Below are 16,506 nucleotides of genomic sequence, written 5' to 3' on the forward strand. Positions count from 1 at the left end.
CCGCCCCTTTGTGCAGATCCAGACCTTTACATCCTGCTGACACACACACACACACACACACACACCCTCGAGCCTCCGACGTGGAGATGTGTTCTTTAAATGCAGCATCAGTTCATCAGGGCCGAATAAATTAGTGAACTTCAAAGAGGAAACATCATCAACATGTCAATGATCGGCCAGGACATACACACACACACACACACGGTAACAGACACTGATCAATTCAACTGTTGCTAGGAGACCAGATGAATGAGAATCGGCAGCTTTTGTTTGGTCCCCGACGACGACTTTGTGCCTCAGTTAACGACAGTCAACTAGAGGGCGCCGTTACTACTCAGAACAGGAAGTCGTTTGTTTTTCCCCCACAGATAAATAAATATAAATATAGGAATAATATATAAAGTAAAGTAGAAGAAACTTCCGAGTGTCTGTAACAGGTAACATCCGGTTTGTCCTGACGCTTCCTGTTTGTGTTTGTCTCCCTCTGCTGGTGCGAGCTGAGCAGTGACGCACCCGACTGACTTCCGGCTTCATAACTCCTGTAAAATATTTTTTTTTATTAATTTTTCTTTGACGGTGTCACCATCCAAATGATGCCGAATTAACCAGGAACACTTCCTGTTTACACTGTAGTTGTGTTAATGTTCTTAACTGAGAGTGGATTCATTAGATTCTGAAGAAAACTTAAAATTTGAAGATCCTCAGTGAAGTTCTGCAGCGACATTAAAACGTCTTTTTGTTCCTGATTTCTACATGAGTTCATAGACATGAATCATGATGCATCACACTAATAAAGAGCAACATAAAATCATTTTTTCGGATATAAGTATTGTCCTGAAATTAAAAAAATATGTTTAGCATAATATTCAATTACTCGTCAGAATGATAACAAATGTCGAAGAGGTTTTTCTTCATCAGCTTTTGTTGATGTTTAAACATCTAAAGATTCATTTTTGGGGGTATTTGTGCTTCATGGCAGTGACAGTCGAGGACAGATGCATCATCGCCCCCTGGTGTCTGGTTGCAGTACAGGTCCTAAGCCCCGCCCCCTCCATGTCATGTGAGGTTGTTCTTATAACTGATGTTTGTTCATGTTTCTGATCACTTTGCTTCTCATTAGGGATTTGATGATATAAAAACGTAATGATTGACAGCTGACACTAACATGTAATTGGTCGAGAGCATGTGTGGTGTGTGTGGGCGGGGCCTCGATACAACAGCCCCACTCCACTGCTGTACAGACTCTGACTTCATGTGACGTCACCAGAAAAAGATGGAGGCGCCTGAATCTGACATATTTAAGCTTTGTTGCACGACGGGAGGAAGAAGAGACGCGTCGTCCATCTTTATAAACACACACACTAACACACACACTAAGAAAGGAGGCGGCTGCAGTGTGAAGGCAGGCAGAAATGGACCTTTTTTATTTGTCTTGGGCGATAAACAGTGAACTGTCGTGACCACACCGGACTTGACCGGATCAGACTGGAACCAGGACACGTTCAGTTTGAATGTCCTGACCAGACGGAACCGGTGGGAACTGGTTTGGGGGAGGGGGGGGCCATGGCGACACCCGCACAGTGGTCCAATCAGGTTTGGGCGTCACCATGGCGACAGCCTCACAGAGGTCCAATCAGGTGTGGGCGTCGACCATGGCGACAGCCGCACAATGGTCCAATCAGGTGTGGTCAGACGGGACCTGGTCCGATAATCCCCCCTCTCCCTTGTGGAGACCAAGGGGGGCGGGGTCTGCTGAATTAAGGTAAACAATGAAGCTGATTGGTCCACAAACAATAAAAACCCCTCCCACCAGCCGTTACACCCAAGCATCTCATTGGTCGCCCACATGATCCGCAAAAAACCCCAAATGACCGGAGCGAGCTGGTCGCCCAGAGTCGCAGGCCGTCTCCCCCATTGGTCAGTTCTTTGATAAACACGCCAACTGTCAGTCACTCTGCTGCGGCCAATCAGGTTACAGTACCTGTGGAACTTTCTGGAATTATGAAAAAAAGAAAAGAAAATAGAAGTATCATGATGAACGGGGAGATCAACCAATCAGACGACCTCACTAGAAAAACAAACAGGAAGTAGGAGGAGTTTTTCCGAGCCTCACGTTGGAATTTTATTTTTTTCTGGAATATTTCTTTATTTTATTTTTTTCCTTTTTTTATTTTTTTTGTTCTTTGTTTTTGTCCTTTCTGTCCGTGCGTACGTCCGTCCTCGTTCCCACCGCCGACCTCAGTGCAATGCATCATGGAACCATCAATCGTTTGGAGAGGGTGTGTCACTAAGTGTGTGTGAGTGTGTGTGTGTGTGCGTCCTGTTGTCTTGGAAACATTCTGCAGGGTTGGCGTCCCAGCAGGGGGGGGGGGGGGTGGGGTGGGGTGGTGGGGCGTGTGTGGTGCCGTGTTGCATCGTGGGAACTGTTGTCTTGCGTCCCGCCCCCTCTAGCTAGTGTCCATGGACTCCATGTTGGCGGAGCTGGAGTCCCTCTGGATCGACTCGAAGATGGCCGCCAGCTCCTGATTGGACGAGATCTGGGACTGGAACTCCGACATTAGCGGCGACTTCTCGGCCTCGGGGATCGTGAGCAGCGCAACGACGGCGCGCATCGCCGACCGCTTCAGCTCGTCCTGCTTCTCGAACTCCTGCTTCACCGAGTTCGCCTTCACCTGCGGAGACGGACCAGGACGATCACGTTCAACTTCACTGCAGATCTGTCAGTGTGTGTGTCAGTGTGTGTGTGAGAGTGTGTGTGTGTGTGTGTGTGTGTGTGTGTGTTCGTACCTTGGTGGTGCAGGTGGCCCTCAGCGGCTCCACCAGTCGGTCCAGTCTCTGCAGAACGGCACTGGGACACAGAGACGAGAGTCTTGCGAGCATCAGGAACGTCAGCATCTGAAAACACAACGACCACGAAGACGACCTCAGTTAACAGTTTTGTATCACAGTATTGACAGGTGTGAGTGCTGGGCGTGTACTTTTTGTGTACTGTGTGTACCGTCTATTGAGTGTGTACCAGGCATGTATGAGGTGTGTATAGGTTGTATACTGGTTCGTTTATTGTGCGTGTGCTGGTTGTGTAGATGGTGTATACATGGTGTGTGTACTGGTACACATCTTAATGTCGTAGTGGTCCTTGAGGCCGTCCGCTAGGTGGGTGTGTACATATTGTGTACTAGTTGTGTACTGGTACACAGCTTGATGTCGTAGTGATCCTAGAGTCTGTCCTCTAACTGGTTGTATACTGGTCATGTACTGGTTGTGTACTGGTTGTGTACGTGTGTACATGTGTGCACTGGTTGTGTATGTGTGTACATATTGTGTACATGTGTGTACTGGTTGTGTTCATGTGTGTCCATGTTGTGTACTGGTACCTTGATGTCGTAGTGGTCCTTCAGTCCGTCCTCTACATGGTTGAGGAAGGTGAAGATGTCCAGTCGGTCCAGGCAGCTGTCTAGCAGAGTGTACATGCACTCGAACGCAGCCTTCCTCAGGTCCAGCCCGTCGTCCACCGTGTGTTTGAACGGGCCCATCTCCACCTATGCCAGAGGTCAAAGTTCAGAGGTCAAAGACCTGACAGCCCCCATGTACCTGCGACCTTCACCTGGCAGCCTGTGTCCAGACACTCGCTCACCTCTCGGATCAGCTCCTTCCTCACTTTGGTCTCGTTGTACAGTTGAGGCAGAACCGAGTCGAGCAGCTCTCGGATCAGACTCGGCTTGTTGTGGGCGGCCGAGTTGAACGTTACCAAGGCGACGCGACGCACGTTCAGGTCTGGGTCTTCCAGCGTCTTCAGGAAGTCACCTGACAGGAGCATCGGCAAATCAGAGGACGCTTCAAAACTTTATCAAATACAACACAATTCGGTCCATGGTTGGTTGGTGGTTTACGATCATAGCGTGTGTGTGTGTGTGTGTGTGTGTGTGTGTGTGTCAGACCTATGCAGTTCTTCAGCAGCGGGTCGATGGGCTGTGGTTGGTCAGAGATGGTGAACTTCACCGCCGTCACCACGGAGCTCCTGGCGTACGACGAACCTGCACACAGAAACCAATCGATCAATAGATCAATGCTTCACATCGACCTCCGGGCGTCTGCATCCAAACCTACCGACCAATCATGGAGGCATCTGATTGGATAGGAGGAGCATGGGGGGCAGGGTTTATTAAAAACCAGGAATATTGCTATTGGTTATTTTTATTTGTTTGTTAGCACTTTTGATCAATGATCAATAATGATCAATAGGTTTAATAACAAAGTTCACATAAGTTACTATTGATCAGCTCAAGATTAACTAGCTGGTGATTTATTGATCCTCAGAGAGCAGACGAGAGGACCTCATGGTCTGATCAGGTAATACAAGTGATCAGTTTTGTAAATCAATACAAAGATTTACAAATATTGATTTATTGGTTACTGATCAAGGTATGGATTACCTGACAGCAGGTATCCTTTGAGGCGCGGCAGCAGGGTCTCGGGGTCAATCAATGTCAGTTTTCCAAGACACTCCGCCACAACGTTCCTGGTTCCTTCCTCCTGACACTCGCAGTGTTTGAGCAAGAGAGTCCAAACCGACTCCACGTACGGCTTCAGACCGGACACCGACGCCGAACCTGATCACAATCACAAGTTAAAACCACACACACTCACACCCTCAGATATGTGTGTGTGTGTGTGTGTGGGGAGAGTCTCTTACTGATGATCTCTTTGAGCGAATGCAGCAGCAGGTACTGTCTCTTGGACGAGGATATCTCCTGCAGGACAAAGGGCAGATACTCCGGGAGGTTTCCCACGGCGATGCTACCCAGCGCGTATGAGGCCGCCGACTTCACCTGTGGCAGGAAGAGACACGGGCTGACATCTAACAACACATCATCTACAGAATAAAGCAGCTGGATTTGATTCATGGTTCCTCGTTACCTCTTCGCTGGAGGAGGAGAACGCGTCCAGGATGACGGTCTTGAGCTCCGGTTGGCTGCTGAGGTCCACGTGGTGTCCCACCTCACCCAACGAGAGCAGCGCCAGCAGCCTGATGGAGTCCGTGGAGCGGCTGTTCTTCACGTCCTGGATGAACTGGCCCACGACGGCGGGCCCCTCGTCGGGACAGGCCCGGGTCAGGGCGGCGACGCACTTGGCGATGGAGCAGTACGCCTGTTTGTGGGGCAGCGCGGCGCTCTGCGAGTAGACGGGGCCGGTCAGCATCCTGAGCAGGTCCATGTAGCCGAGACCTGGGGTTTCTGTGGACACCAGAGCCTGAACACACACACAGACGAGATAAGAATCCCACTACTCGTCATAACAAAATTCATCGCCCCTCCAAACACTGCCGCCGTACCTGGTAGAAGTCCAGCATGGCAGCGAGCGCTCCGCCCTGCAGCAGCGGGGATCGAACCAGCGCGATGAGCTGCTGCAGGATGTTGCTCCCGCTCAGCTGCCCCAGCGAGGACGGGTGGGTCACTGCCAGCGTGGACAGGAAGCTCAGCGCCATCTGGGACACGTGCATGTCGCTCTCCGAGATGAGCGGGGGCAGCTCAGCGAGGACAGCGTCCACCATGACCGGAGTCACTGCCGAGCTGGAACACACACACACGCACACACACACGCGCACACACACACGCGAACACGCACGCACGGCCCCGTCAGTGTCACCGCGGTGTGTGTGTGTAAGTGTTTCACAGGTTGTCGAGTGTATTACCTGTAGTTCCGGAGCAGGATGTCCAGAGCGGCGAGCGTGCAGAGCTTCAACGCTCGCTGGTTCTTGCGCAGGAAGGAGGCGAGGATGGGAACGGCGTCGGGCAGAACCGGCCTCAGATCGATCTTCAGTGGCGAGCCGGCAATCAGCGTCAGAGCTGTGACACAAAGAGACTAACGATCAGGACGACACAGAGGAGAGGGCGCGGCGGCGGGGGGGGGGCCGGGCTTTACCTTTCACCGTCGTCAGTCTGGTGATCTCATTCTTGAGGCGTTCCAAGAAAATCAGCAGAGTTCCCGGGAGTTCGTTGGGCAGCCTGTCACCTAGGTTACAGATGATCTGCCCCATGCAGGAGATGGCTCGCTCTTTAACCTCCTGGTCGATGTCGGCTGCCTTCAGGCGCTTGATGGTGCAGGTGAACAGGTCGTTGATGTAGGGGGAGGGGTCGAAGCTGTCCGAGGCCTCTGATTGGCTGTCGAGAGGTCGGATCACCTGCACAAAGACAACATGGAATCAACTCCTCACGTGACGTTGAACGTCGAAGGCGTCACACACAGGGTTCGACTCGCACCTTGACGAGCTGCTGCATGACGAGCAGGGCCTCAGAGGTGATCTTGTAGAAGGGGTCTCCAACGCACGCCACCACAGGCGGGACGAGGGCGGGGACGTGGGCGTGGAAGGCATGCGCGGGATGTGTGACCATGATAACGTGGAGGCAGGCTAGGGCGTCGATCTTCAGGTTGGAGCTGCTCGACTTATCGTTCAGGGAGAAGATGATGCCTGAAAGACAACGGGGGAGACAACGTTGGCCATCTATACTCACAGTCCGTGTATATTACACTGTACTACAGCAGTAATAGTAGTAGTAGTATTACCAGGTATTAGTACAGGGATGTGCGTCGTCAGGGCTCCGGGCAGAACGTTCACCAGCTCCGTCAACATGTTGAAACAACACTGACGAGTTTTCACACTTTTCTCCTTCAGCTGCTTGTGAAGAGCTTTGACGATGATGGGGACCTGCGAGAGGGCGAGAGACATTCACAGCAACAGACAGGAGAGACAGAGAGAGACGTGAGCAACAGCGCCACCTGCTGCAGGAAAACAGAAATGCATCCAGTGACGGACGGATCTCTACAGGCTGAAACTACAGTTATTCTCATTATCAGTTAATCAAAAAGAAGAAACAAACAATCCAGTTTTCCACGTCGCCAGGTTCCGATCATATAGATTTGATTTCGTATCGATCACCTGGCTCTGCAGCATCGTGAGCGGCGTCTCTCCCTGCTCCATGGCGTCCGGATCGGCCAACCAGCTCTGAGCCGGTCGGGTCTGTTTGAGCAGCGACAGGTAGGCGTGGAAAACATCCGCCTTCACATTCTCCTCCCGCTCCTGAAGGACACACAGGGACGGATTCAACACATCAGGTCATCAGGTCGGCGTTTATCTGATCAGGTCGGTAAAGGGGGTAAAAGGGGCGGTTGGGATTGTCCCGCGGCCGGAGCGACGGAGGAGTCTCGTACCTTGAAGCGACAGACGAGCGCGGGGGAGACGGAGCGATAAAACTCGGGCAGCATCTCATGGCGAGTTGACACGACGGCGTCCAGACACTTGGCCGCCGCCCGTCGCACCTTCCAGCTCATGTCGTCGTCGTCGCTGTACTCGTCGTCGCTGCCTGGACGGACGGACACGGACACATCGTCACAACGACACGTCACAATAAAAACACTCAAAGTAACAACTTTGCTGCTCTTTGGTCTTTGGAGGTAAAAAAATGTTAAATCAACATTTAAAACACAATGTTATTCTTTGTCACGTCCAGAATCTTCATCTCATTCATCAGTCTAAGATGGAAATATGTATAAATCCTCTACAACACAATGTCATTAAAAAAATTGATCTCTAAATATCACATCGACATAATCAAATCAAAACTCGTATGAAAGTTCATCAAATAAAATGAGACATTAAATCAACAGCTACGGTGACGATCAATATTTCTATTTTGTCTACAACTGAAATAAACTAGTTCATAAATTCATCAGTCTGGATCAATGTACAGAAAATGAATAACCAATAATCTGTCTACTTAGATTTATCTGACTCATCATTTCTAGCTCGTGTCTCCGTACCTTGGTAATCTTCGTCGTTCTGCTCGGCGTCCATGGCGTTGTCGTCCTCGTCCTCATCGTCGAAGTTGTAGTTGGGGTCGTAGGTCAGGTAGCGCAGGCAGATGGAGATCACCGTGGGAACGTGGGGGTAAACTTCTTTGGGACACCGCCTCACGAAGGACTCGAAGGCCTGGATGCAGTATTCTCGGAGCTCGTCGTCGTCGATGTTGCAGAACTTGACGACCAGAGGAATGATCTTCTCCAGATACTCTCCTGCGGACGCAGACGGACAGAGAGGGTTAGTGACAGTAACCGTCACGATGAGGAGTGAAAGGTTTTCCCCAGGGCGCGTCTCACCGATCCGGTGTCCAGCCTGTCGGCTGATGGCCGCCGTGCACTGGATGTAGGTTCTGGTGGTGGACATGTTGTCGTTCCTGCCCAGCTCCGTCAGAAGGTGCTCGATCAAGTCGATGAAGACCAGGTTCCCGCAGGACATCACCAGGTGGCCCAGAGCCATGATGGTCCTCTGGAACAAGATTCACAGTCATGTCACATCACAACTGTAAATAACTGATCACAGGTTGGTCAGGTGACCTGAGGGTCGAGTGTTAAGAGACAAACCTTTCTGACGGCCAGTCTGGGGGAGGTGAGCTGAGGCAGCAGACAGCTGAGGATGGAGGGATGGAAGTTGACCAGCAGGCCTCCTTGTCTGCAGAGACACCGACGAGTGGTGTTAACGGTGCTCGGTTGATTCAGAGTCAAAAAGTATCCAGTGTGAAGGTGAAGGTGTGACGGTATCCCTTTTTTTTTTTACCATTACAATGATGTTTTTGCTCACAATGATCGAGCTTGTGAAGCGCAACAGACGTAGCAGACGGAGACTCTTGTACCTGCAGAGCATGTCGGCCATGATGTCCAGCGCCTCCAGCTGGACGGAGACGTCCTCCTGTTTGGCGATTGCGCTCGTCAGGCGACCCGTTATCTTCTTGCAGACGCTGGCGGCTAAAGCAGAGCCTGAGGTCAGATGGGTGGGAAGACAGACAGACAGACAGGTCAAACACACACAGACAGAGAGAGAGACAGGTGAGTAAACAGTTACTGATACGAGTTGTATCTACAGTTATTATATTAACTTAATTATCTCTGAAACATGTTCAGTATTTGTAGAAGGTGGCGATCATACATGTGTTTACATCAGCTGTAGTACTTGTGGTCGTACTTGTACCACCTGAGTGTGTATTTGTATTTGCAGTAGTTTTACCACTGGAGGCGGGCGGCAGCTCTCCGATCACCGTCTTGAGTCCGATGGAGGAAATGTCTCGGAGTTGTTCTTTGTCCGACAGCATGTTGGTGCACAGCGTGTCCACAATCGTCTCCACCTGGTACTCCTTCACCTTGCTGACCAGGGGCCCCAGGCTGATGAAAACAAACACACCCACAGTTTAACGAAAGACGCAAACGCACCCACAGCTACAGATGCACCTCAGAAAATAAAAACAACAACAGTGTGTTTTTACCACTTGACGGCCAGATTCTGAACTTCTCCGTTCTTGTCTTCCAGCAGTTTGAGAATCATCCTCACCACCTGTCAATCAAGCAATCCATCAATCAGTCCATCGATCAATTCAGGGATCTGCTAAAAACTGAATCTCTTAAAAGCCTCTGGAGACAAACTCTTTAAAACCTGATGCAAACGTCATCATCATCATCATCATGAACAGCTTTAAACCAACTGGTTTGAACCGGTATGAACCAAAATAAAAAGGTTTAGGTCAGTATGAACCAATTTAAAACCAGTAGAAACCAGTGAGAACCGACCTTCCTCTCGCTGTCGTCGTCCAGTTTGATTGAATCTTTCTGCAGCTCTGTCATCAGGTCATTCGTGGCCATAAACCTGGAGGGAAACAGTAAGTAGTTATTAATAATACGGTACAGAATTTTTTTTAGATGATACTTTAGTGTACAAATACTTTCTAGATAAACTGATTTAAAATCTGAATGTTTTGTCACTTTCACTCAATAAAGAATTATCGGAGGATCATTTTAATTTTCTCTCGTTATCATATGGTCTCGTGAACATCCGCATCGCTCTGGTGAAAGTTTTTGTACAGAGGATATAAAAATACCAGGAGGAATGTGGGTCATTATTATTTCTTCAGTTTCTTCCTGATCACAATGTTTCAACCCATAATAATGAACAGTAATATGAAATGATTGACCAGCGACACACACTCAGTGTTTTTCATCATCATGTGTTTCAGATTAATAAATACAAACAACTCATGATTCCAATTCCCGCTCATCATCTTCCAATGTCACGAGGCAGAAACAAAGGATAACGATTATTTCCACGACTTATCAATGAATGTAGTTTTGTCCAGAAAAGTGTGAATAAAGAAAGTTGTTTCAGTCGTCTTTTATTCTTGTCCGACCACAAACATCCAGTTTAATATCTGAGGAGGAAGATGATGAAGATGTTTGTGTTTAAATTAAAATGATTCACGAATTATCAGATCGGCCACAGATTAATATACTGAACTGATCGATTGATCAACAAATCAGGAATCAAACTGAGGTCAGAGGTCAGAGAAACTTCCTCACACATGATGTCACCACAGTTTGTCAGCAGGATTACGCAAAAAGTAGATCCGAACAAAGGGAAGAATTTCCCAGGGAATAAATCGTAGATCATAATGAAAACAATCAACATATTTCGTGAGATTTACAATTTGACAGTTGAGTCTCGGCGGAGGTTTGATTGACAGTCCAGTTGTTTTACTGGAGAACTCGAGTTCATCAAGTCGGAGCGTCGAAGCCTCTTTTTAGAAACGCAACAGGAAGCAAAACGCTGCCGTTGTTAAGAAATGACGAAACAAAAGTTATGATAAAACTGAAAACCATCGTCTGCTGTCGTCGTCCCGCTTCACTGTGATTGGCTCCGCTGTTGACAAACACCTGACGCAGGAAACATGCGAGATGGAAACAACTTTGCCGAATAAGCTCACAAATAAGTTCAGCTCACGTGACCGATCAGCTGTTGGTGGCGGCCATGTTGTACGATGATAGGATGCTGTATGGGCATGTTGCCAAGGCAACTGTTGTTTCGTTTTCAGTTCTAAGATCATCTTCTTCTTCTTACGGCCGCGTTACCGTAGGAGTACGTAGCCTATAGGGCCACCAACAGAATTACACACTGGGGCTTTAAGAGACGTGCTGAGGACTCAGGGGGTTTGGCCTCGTGTTAGCACGTCCGTCTCACGTACCCGAGGCTGCGGGTTCAACATCAACAATGAACAATATTTTCTCCAACATCGCTTACTGCCCCTTTAAGAATTCTCTCTTCTTCGCCAAGACCTTTAGTAAATGTTACGTGTCTACGAAGACTCGTCCGACTGCAACCGGCCTTTTGGATCTGCACCAAAATTGTATGGATTCGTTCTTGTGTGTTCCATCAAGTTGTGTGGAAATCTGTTGAGTAGTTTTTAGTGTAATCCTGCTGACGATCAAACTATTTATCACGTCAACAACTGTTGTAAGTCGATAATAATAATGAGTCCAATCTTGACATGGTCTCCTCATGCAGATGAACTTGATGGTTGTCGATCAGGGACTGGAGAGGAGTGATGACATCCTGGTCACCTGTCAGTCACCTGTCAGTCGGGTGGGTTTGATTTAAACACCCTCACATCCAGTGTGTTTACCTGTCGTCCCCACCTCCACACCCCCTCCTCCACCAACAAACACAACACGCACCCCGCCGTTGGCTCCAGTGGCAGCTAGCTGTCGTGCTAACTTCCCATCGCAATCCCCATAGCCAGCGGACAGCACCGCTAACAGCCAGCAGTTAGCTGACATCATGCTAGCTTGCGGCATGACAGAAGTTGGAGAGCTAACCGGGCTAACGGGGCGCGAGCTGCCCGGTGCCCGGCGGCGGTTCGCCCGCAGCTCACCGGTCGGTTCCTCCGCGGGACACTGGCGGTGTGGTCGAGTGTTAAAACGCGACCGGCTGCGCCGGTGTCCGGCCGCGGGCGACGTGACGACGCTCAGACAGGTGGCCGGCTAGCTGCCGTTAGCATGAGGCCTGCTGTTTTTAACAGCGCCCGGAGAAGTGTGCGCGCCATCGCGGCGCCGTGCACCGGGCGGTGGGGTCGCCCCGCCCGGGCGTCGTCTCACCTGAAGTCCTTGTCGCTGGAGGTCATCTTCTCCAGCAGGTTGGAGATGTGGTACGAGGCGCTCGCCATGTCGCGGTCCGCCGTTAGCCTCCTGCTAGCAGACTGAGCTCCGTGAGGGTGTTCCGGCTGCCTCGGCGGGTTCTGCCTCCTCCTGCTCTGGGTCGCGTCGAGGTCAAACGTCCGGCCTCTGGTTCCGGTTCTGCTCCTGCTCCTGCTCCTTCTCCTTCTTCTTCCTCTGGTTCTGGTTCCGATGCTGCTGCTGCCGCGTCTCTCTGCTTCTACAGCGACTGTCGCATCCCGGGCCGCGGAGTTCGGTGCGTTTGAATGGAACTCCCGTTCTCTCCGCAGAGGGGCGGGGTTAGCCGCACTGGACGCTGCGGGGTCGGAGGTCACAGTTTTGGGGGCAGATTGTTCAATGAGCAGTGGAACGATGATTTAGAAAAGGAACATATTCCAAATACTTGTACTTTAATTAAATATTTCTATTTCATTTTACTTTGTACTTTTACTTCCAGCAGTGAAAGTAGAAGTATCCAGACAAGTACAAGTCACGTACTTCTACTCTTCTACATTTCAAAGGCAAATGTATTTGATAACTTTTAGTTACTCTACACATTATGAATAATAATACATACTACAAGCACATTAATTATGGTTTTATTATTATTACAGATTCAAGTAAAATGTCATTGATCCCGGGGGCTTCCCATCACTTCTAAAGTCATTAAAACTAAATCAGCATATCGCATTATAACACGATAACTGTACAGGTACAGTATGTCCACATATGAACGGGTTGCGACGTTTCATGCTAGCACCACAAGCTACATATCATTCGAAAGCTCTGAGCCCACAGATTCAAATGTTATGTTTCATTTCACTGTACGACCAAGAAGCCGAAGAAGAGCAGAGAAAAACCTACGTATCTAACATCGACAAACATAAGTTCTGTCTTACCTTTGATGTTTTGTCACTTGTGCTTTGATCCATTAACCCGCTTGCGCTAGCTAGCACCTATATAGCACCTAGATAGCACTTAGCTAGCACAAAGGGCCTGTTGCAGCGCTGTTCGACTCCAGCGGAGGGATTCTAATGTGAAAAGGCTTCGACCAATCACAATCCTCACAGTTCGTTCTCTCCCTCAAAGTTAGTGAATGGTGTTGTTGACAGGGATTTGGAGGCGGCCCATTGATTCTCCTGGCTCTGACGTGTCAGTCATTCTAATATCACACACTTACATTAATCCACGTTAATGTGATTAATGTTTCTTTATTAAAAAAATGCCTCAAACGACTAATTGATGATTAAAATATTTGATTATTGTTGTGTTTAAAGTTTCATGAGATGGAAACACTGAATGACCCTGTTACCAGACATCCTCATTTTATGAGCACAAGGCTAAAAAATAATGGAAAAATAAAATGAACCTTTCACGGGACAAAAGCTCGGCTGCATTTTCTTCAACACGACATGAAAACATGAAGAGCGACGTGTGCAGACCTGCTGCGAAATGAGAAACAGCTGCTCTGGAGCAGAACATCCTCAAACTGTTGCGTGGAGACAGAGTCTGAACGCTTCTAAACGCCATCTCTCTTTTACCCCCAGAAACTTCCTTCCTCTTTCTATTTGATCTGCTGCATCTTTATCTCATTTTTCCACATTTGTTTTTTTGCTCTTTGCAGTTTTCTAAAGCGCTTTGGATTCAACACGTCATGTAAATAAATGCCTGCTTCACCTGAGGCAGGTGGTGTCTCTGTTCACAAACCTCAGAGAGCCACTTCCTGTTTGCTGAACGAGTTCGACTGAAAGAGAATCGGTGTGTGGAGCTCAGCATCTGCATGTGTTTGTGTGTGTGTTTAGAGCTATATTGAGCACATGATCCTCTGCTAAACAATGAATCACACACACACACACACACACATACACACACACACACTCTCACACACACACGGGAACATTAAAACACACACTGTAATTCTGATACACGCTGGAGAGAGATTGGGGATATTCAGGATGCTGTAGTTGTTTATTCATGCTGGTTGAATGCATTCAGTGAGTGAGTGTGTGTGTGTGTGTGTGTGTGTGTGTATGATGAGTCACAGATAAGTTGAGTGGGATGTGTACATACCCCCAGGCGCTCTCTCTCTCTCTGTCTGTCTGTCTCGGTGTGTGTGTGTGTGTGTGTGTGTGTGTGTGTGTTGACACATAATGCAGCCACTGGCATATGCATGCTGTGATTCCAGTGTGTGTGTATGTGTGTGTGTGCGCATGCCCGTGTCTTAAGGCATTGACAGTGTGTGACAGTAATCTATGATATGAGGCTGCAGCTGCATCACAAACACACAGATTTTCTTCAGATGTCTCAGGAAATGATTATGACTGTGATGAGGATGATGATGATGAGGATGAAGGTGTGATTACAGCTGAGAAGAAGCTAGTTATCTACATAAAACCTGATACATGGACAACTGATCATATCATATATGATACACCAGGAGTTAATTTATGTATTTATTTCAGTTGTTTTTTTCTTCAGGAACAAGATGATACACATTTATTTTTGTCCATATTTCTTTATTGTTTCTTGTGTATCTTTTACATATCTTGTGTATTTGTGTTCGCACTTTGGGCCACGAGAAACTAATTTCATTCCCATATACTCTTTATATACTAGAAACTTTACATATCTGTACAATATTTTTTACATCTTTTATATTAAATTAAATTCAGTTTAATTCAGGTGATTTGCACCGTAATATAGTTCATGTATTATATTGTTTTATATTCCTACAAGTGATGTCGACTGTTCTGAATATTCCTGAGATATTCAAAGACACAGACATGTAAAATACAATTGGTCGAAATGTCGTTATCATAGTTTCACAGTAGTCACGGGGTCTGTGGATGGTTTACCCTCATCAGAGGATGATTCATGTCAAAGTTAAAGATAGTTAGCCGTAGCATTATGAGCGTGATAATGAAAACATGAGATTTCACTGTGTATCTTACTTTATTTTGATACACAAGACATTCAAATATAACTGGTTAAAAATTCGAGCTTAAATGCTTCAGAACGCTTTGCCTCATGTGGACATTGAGGTGAAACTTGTCAACTGTTGTTTCCAACGTCGATTGAGATCAAATTTAAAGTGTTAATTTTAATGTCATATGTGGAAATTTGCTCCGAAATATTTGGTAATTTTGGAAGATTTGGGAGCTAAACTGGAATTTATTTGTAAAATTTGGAGGGCGTCAACAATGTTTGTTCGAGCATCATGAATTAACAAAGGCGAATCCACCGAAGGACAAAAGGTTGAAGGACAAAAGGTTGTACAATGTGATAACTTGTACAATGTGATAAATAACAGTAGTGAACAGAGTCTGTCTCCATATCGAGGTCAGTAGCTGCTTTTTGTCTCGTAGCCTGCAGAGACTCATTCTTCCACTTCACTGATTCTTTTCCTTCTCTTCCTCTTCCTCGTCCACTCATCTCTCCAGAGCTCCGCGGGGATGAAAGAAAGAAAGATGGCTGCTCTGCTCGACCCGCTGAAAGCATGTCGATTAATCGCTGCTGTTATCTGGTGTTGTTTGGGTTGGAAAAATTTTAAAAGGCTGAAATTTGGCAGAATTACCCTTTAATCCACAGCTGGGTGGGGTTGGGGGGGTGAATTCCTCAGAGGGCAAGTTGGGACAGGAACCACACTTCAAATAGACGGCCTGTGTGAGTGTGTGTGTGTGGTTTCCAGGTTAATGTGTCTACGTTCCAGGTTAATGTGTTTACGGTCATATTAGTCCAACACACATCAGCAAACTGTAACTTGCAGTAATAAGTGTCTTTTTTAAACATTTTGTATTTTTTTTCCCTCTCTCACTAAAATTATGAGTTGGTTAGTTGAGATAAGCAGCTAAATAAAGATGGACGACAAAAAGCCAAGCCAAAACAATTCAATAGCCCCCTGGTGGCTGGCTGCAGTATAGGTCATAAGCCCCGCCCCCCTCCATGTTAGCAAATGGGACATGGACCAAAGTAAAAAATCTAAGTAGACGTAGTTTTGTAGTTAAAGCTACAGTGTGTAATATTCAGAAGAACTTATTCATAGAAATTGGATGTTTTCATAACCATGTGAGTTAAATACAGTTCCATGAGGTGGACCCGACCTCCGTGTGAGTCTCCATGTTTCTACGTCGTGTTGAATACGGTCGTTGAACTAAACGCTCCAGAATAAATCGCGTTCACGTTGAATTTTCAGACGCTGCCAGAAACCAGGAAATGGAATCAAGCGGTGCGACTAATGCTGCGTTAAATATTTTGTAGAGGTTTTGTTTTCGCATGAACATTGAAGCATGTTCCACAATCTCAACCAGCCTTGGTTTTTCAATATGTTTTTGCCCAATTTTATTTTTTTCCGTTTCCCGTCAGGGTCGTTTTGTTCATGATCTAACAGAAAATACACCCCAAAAAACTCAGAGGATGTAAAAACCCACCTTCAGTATCGTTTAACAGTTTAGAGGTGATTTATGTTACATATCTCCACCT

General features: G+C 47.4%; 1 protein-coding gene across 1 annotated transcript; it reads right to left on the reverse strand.

Moving 5' to 3' along the window:
- Positions 1-1,397: 1,397 nt before the first annotated feature.
- cand1 (cullin-associated and neddylation-dissociated 1) lies at positions 1,398-13,073 on the reverse strand. Its single transcript, XM_035612059.2, has 24 exons — positions 12,927-13,073; positions 11,971-12,343; positions 9,616-9,691; positions 9,315-9,382; positions 9,059-9,213; positions 8,688-8,811; positions 8,419-8,506; positions 8,155-8,323; positions 7,819-8,070; positions 7,210-7,361; positions 6,938-7,078; positions 6,565-6,706; positions 6,261-6,469; positions 5,923-6,181; positions 5,693-5,846; positions 5,333-5,570; positions 4,918-5,250; positions 4,694-4,829; positions 4,434-4,610; positions 3,939-4,034; positions 3,635-3,804; positions 3,375-3,539; positions 2,788-2,895; positions 1,398-2,672 (listed from the first exon to the last, which is right to left on the reverse strand). The coding sequence occupies exons 2-24, from the start codon at positions 12,036-12,038 to the stop codon at positions 2,448-2,450; spliced, it is 3,705 nt and encodes a 1,234-aa protein (XP_035467952.1). The 5' UTR covers positions 12,039-12,343; positions 12,927-13,073; the 3' UTR covers positions 1,398-2,447.
- Positions 13,074-16,506: the final 3,433 nt, after the last annotated feature.

The sequence above is a fragment of the Scophthalmus maximus genome, chromosome 12 (genome assembly GCF_022379125.1).
Source record: "Scophthalmus maximus strain ysfricsl-2021 chromosome 12, ASM2237912v1, whole genome shotgun sequence".
Classification (NCBI taxonomy): Eukaryota; Metazoa; Chordata; class Actinopteri; order Pleuronectiformes; family Scophthalmidae; genus Scophthalmus; species Scophthalmus maximus.

Bases quoted from the DNA above. Each gene is read 5' to 3' on its own strand.
- cand1 (XM_035612059.2), bottom strand. From the start codon at position 12,038: ATGGCGAGCGCCTCGTACCACATCTCCAACCTGCTGGAGAAGATGACC. The intron at 9,692-11,970 runs GTGAGACGACGC...GTTTCCCTCCAG, and splicing joins TCCAGCGACAAGGACTTCAG to GTTTATGGCCACGAATGACC. The intron at 6,707-6,937 runs GTGATCGATACG...GCCCTCTCGCAG, and splicing joins TCACGATGCTGCAGAGCCAG to GTCCCCATCATCGTCAAAGC.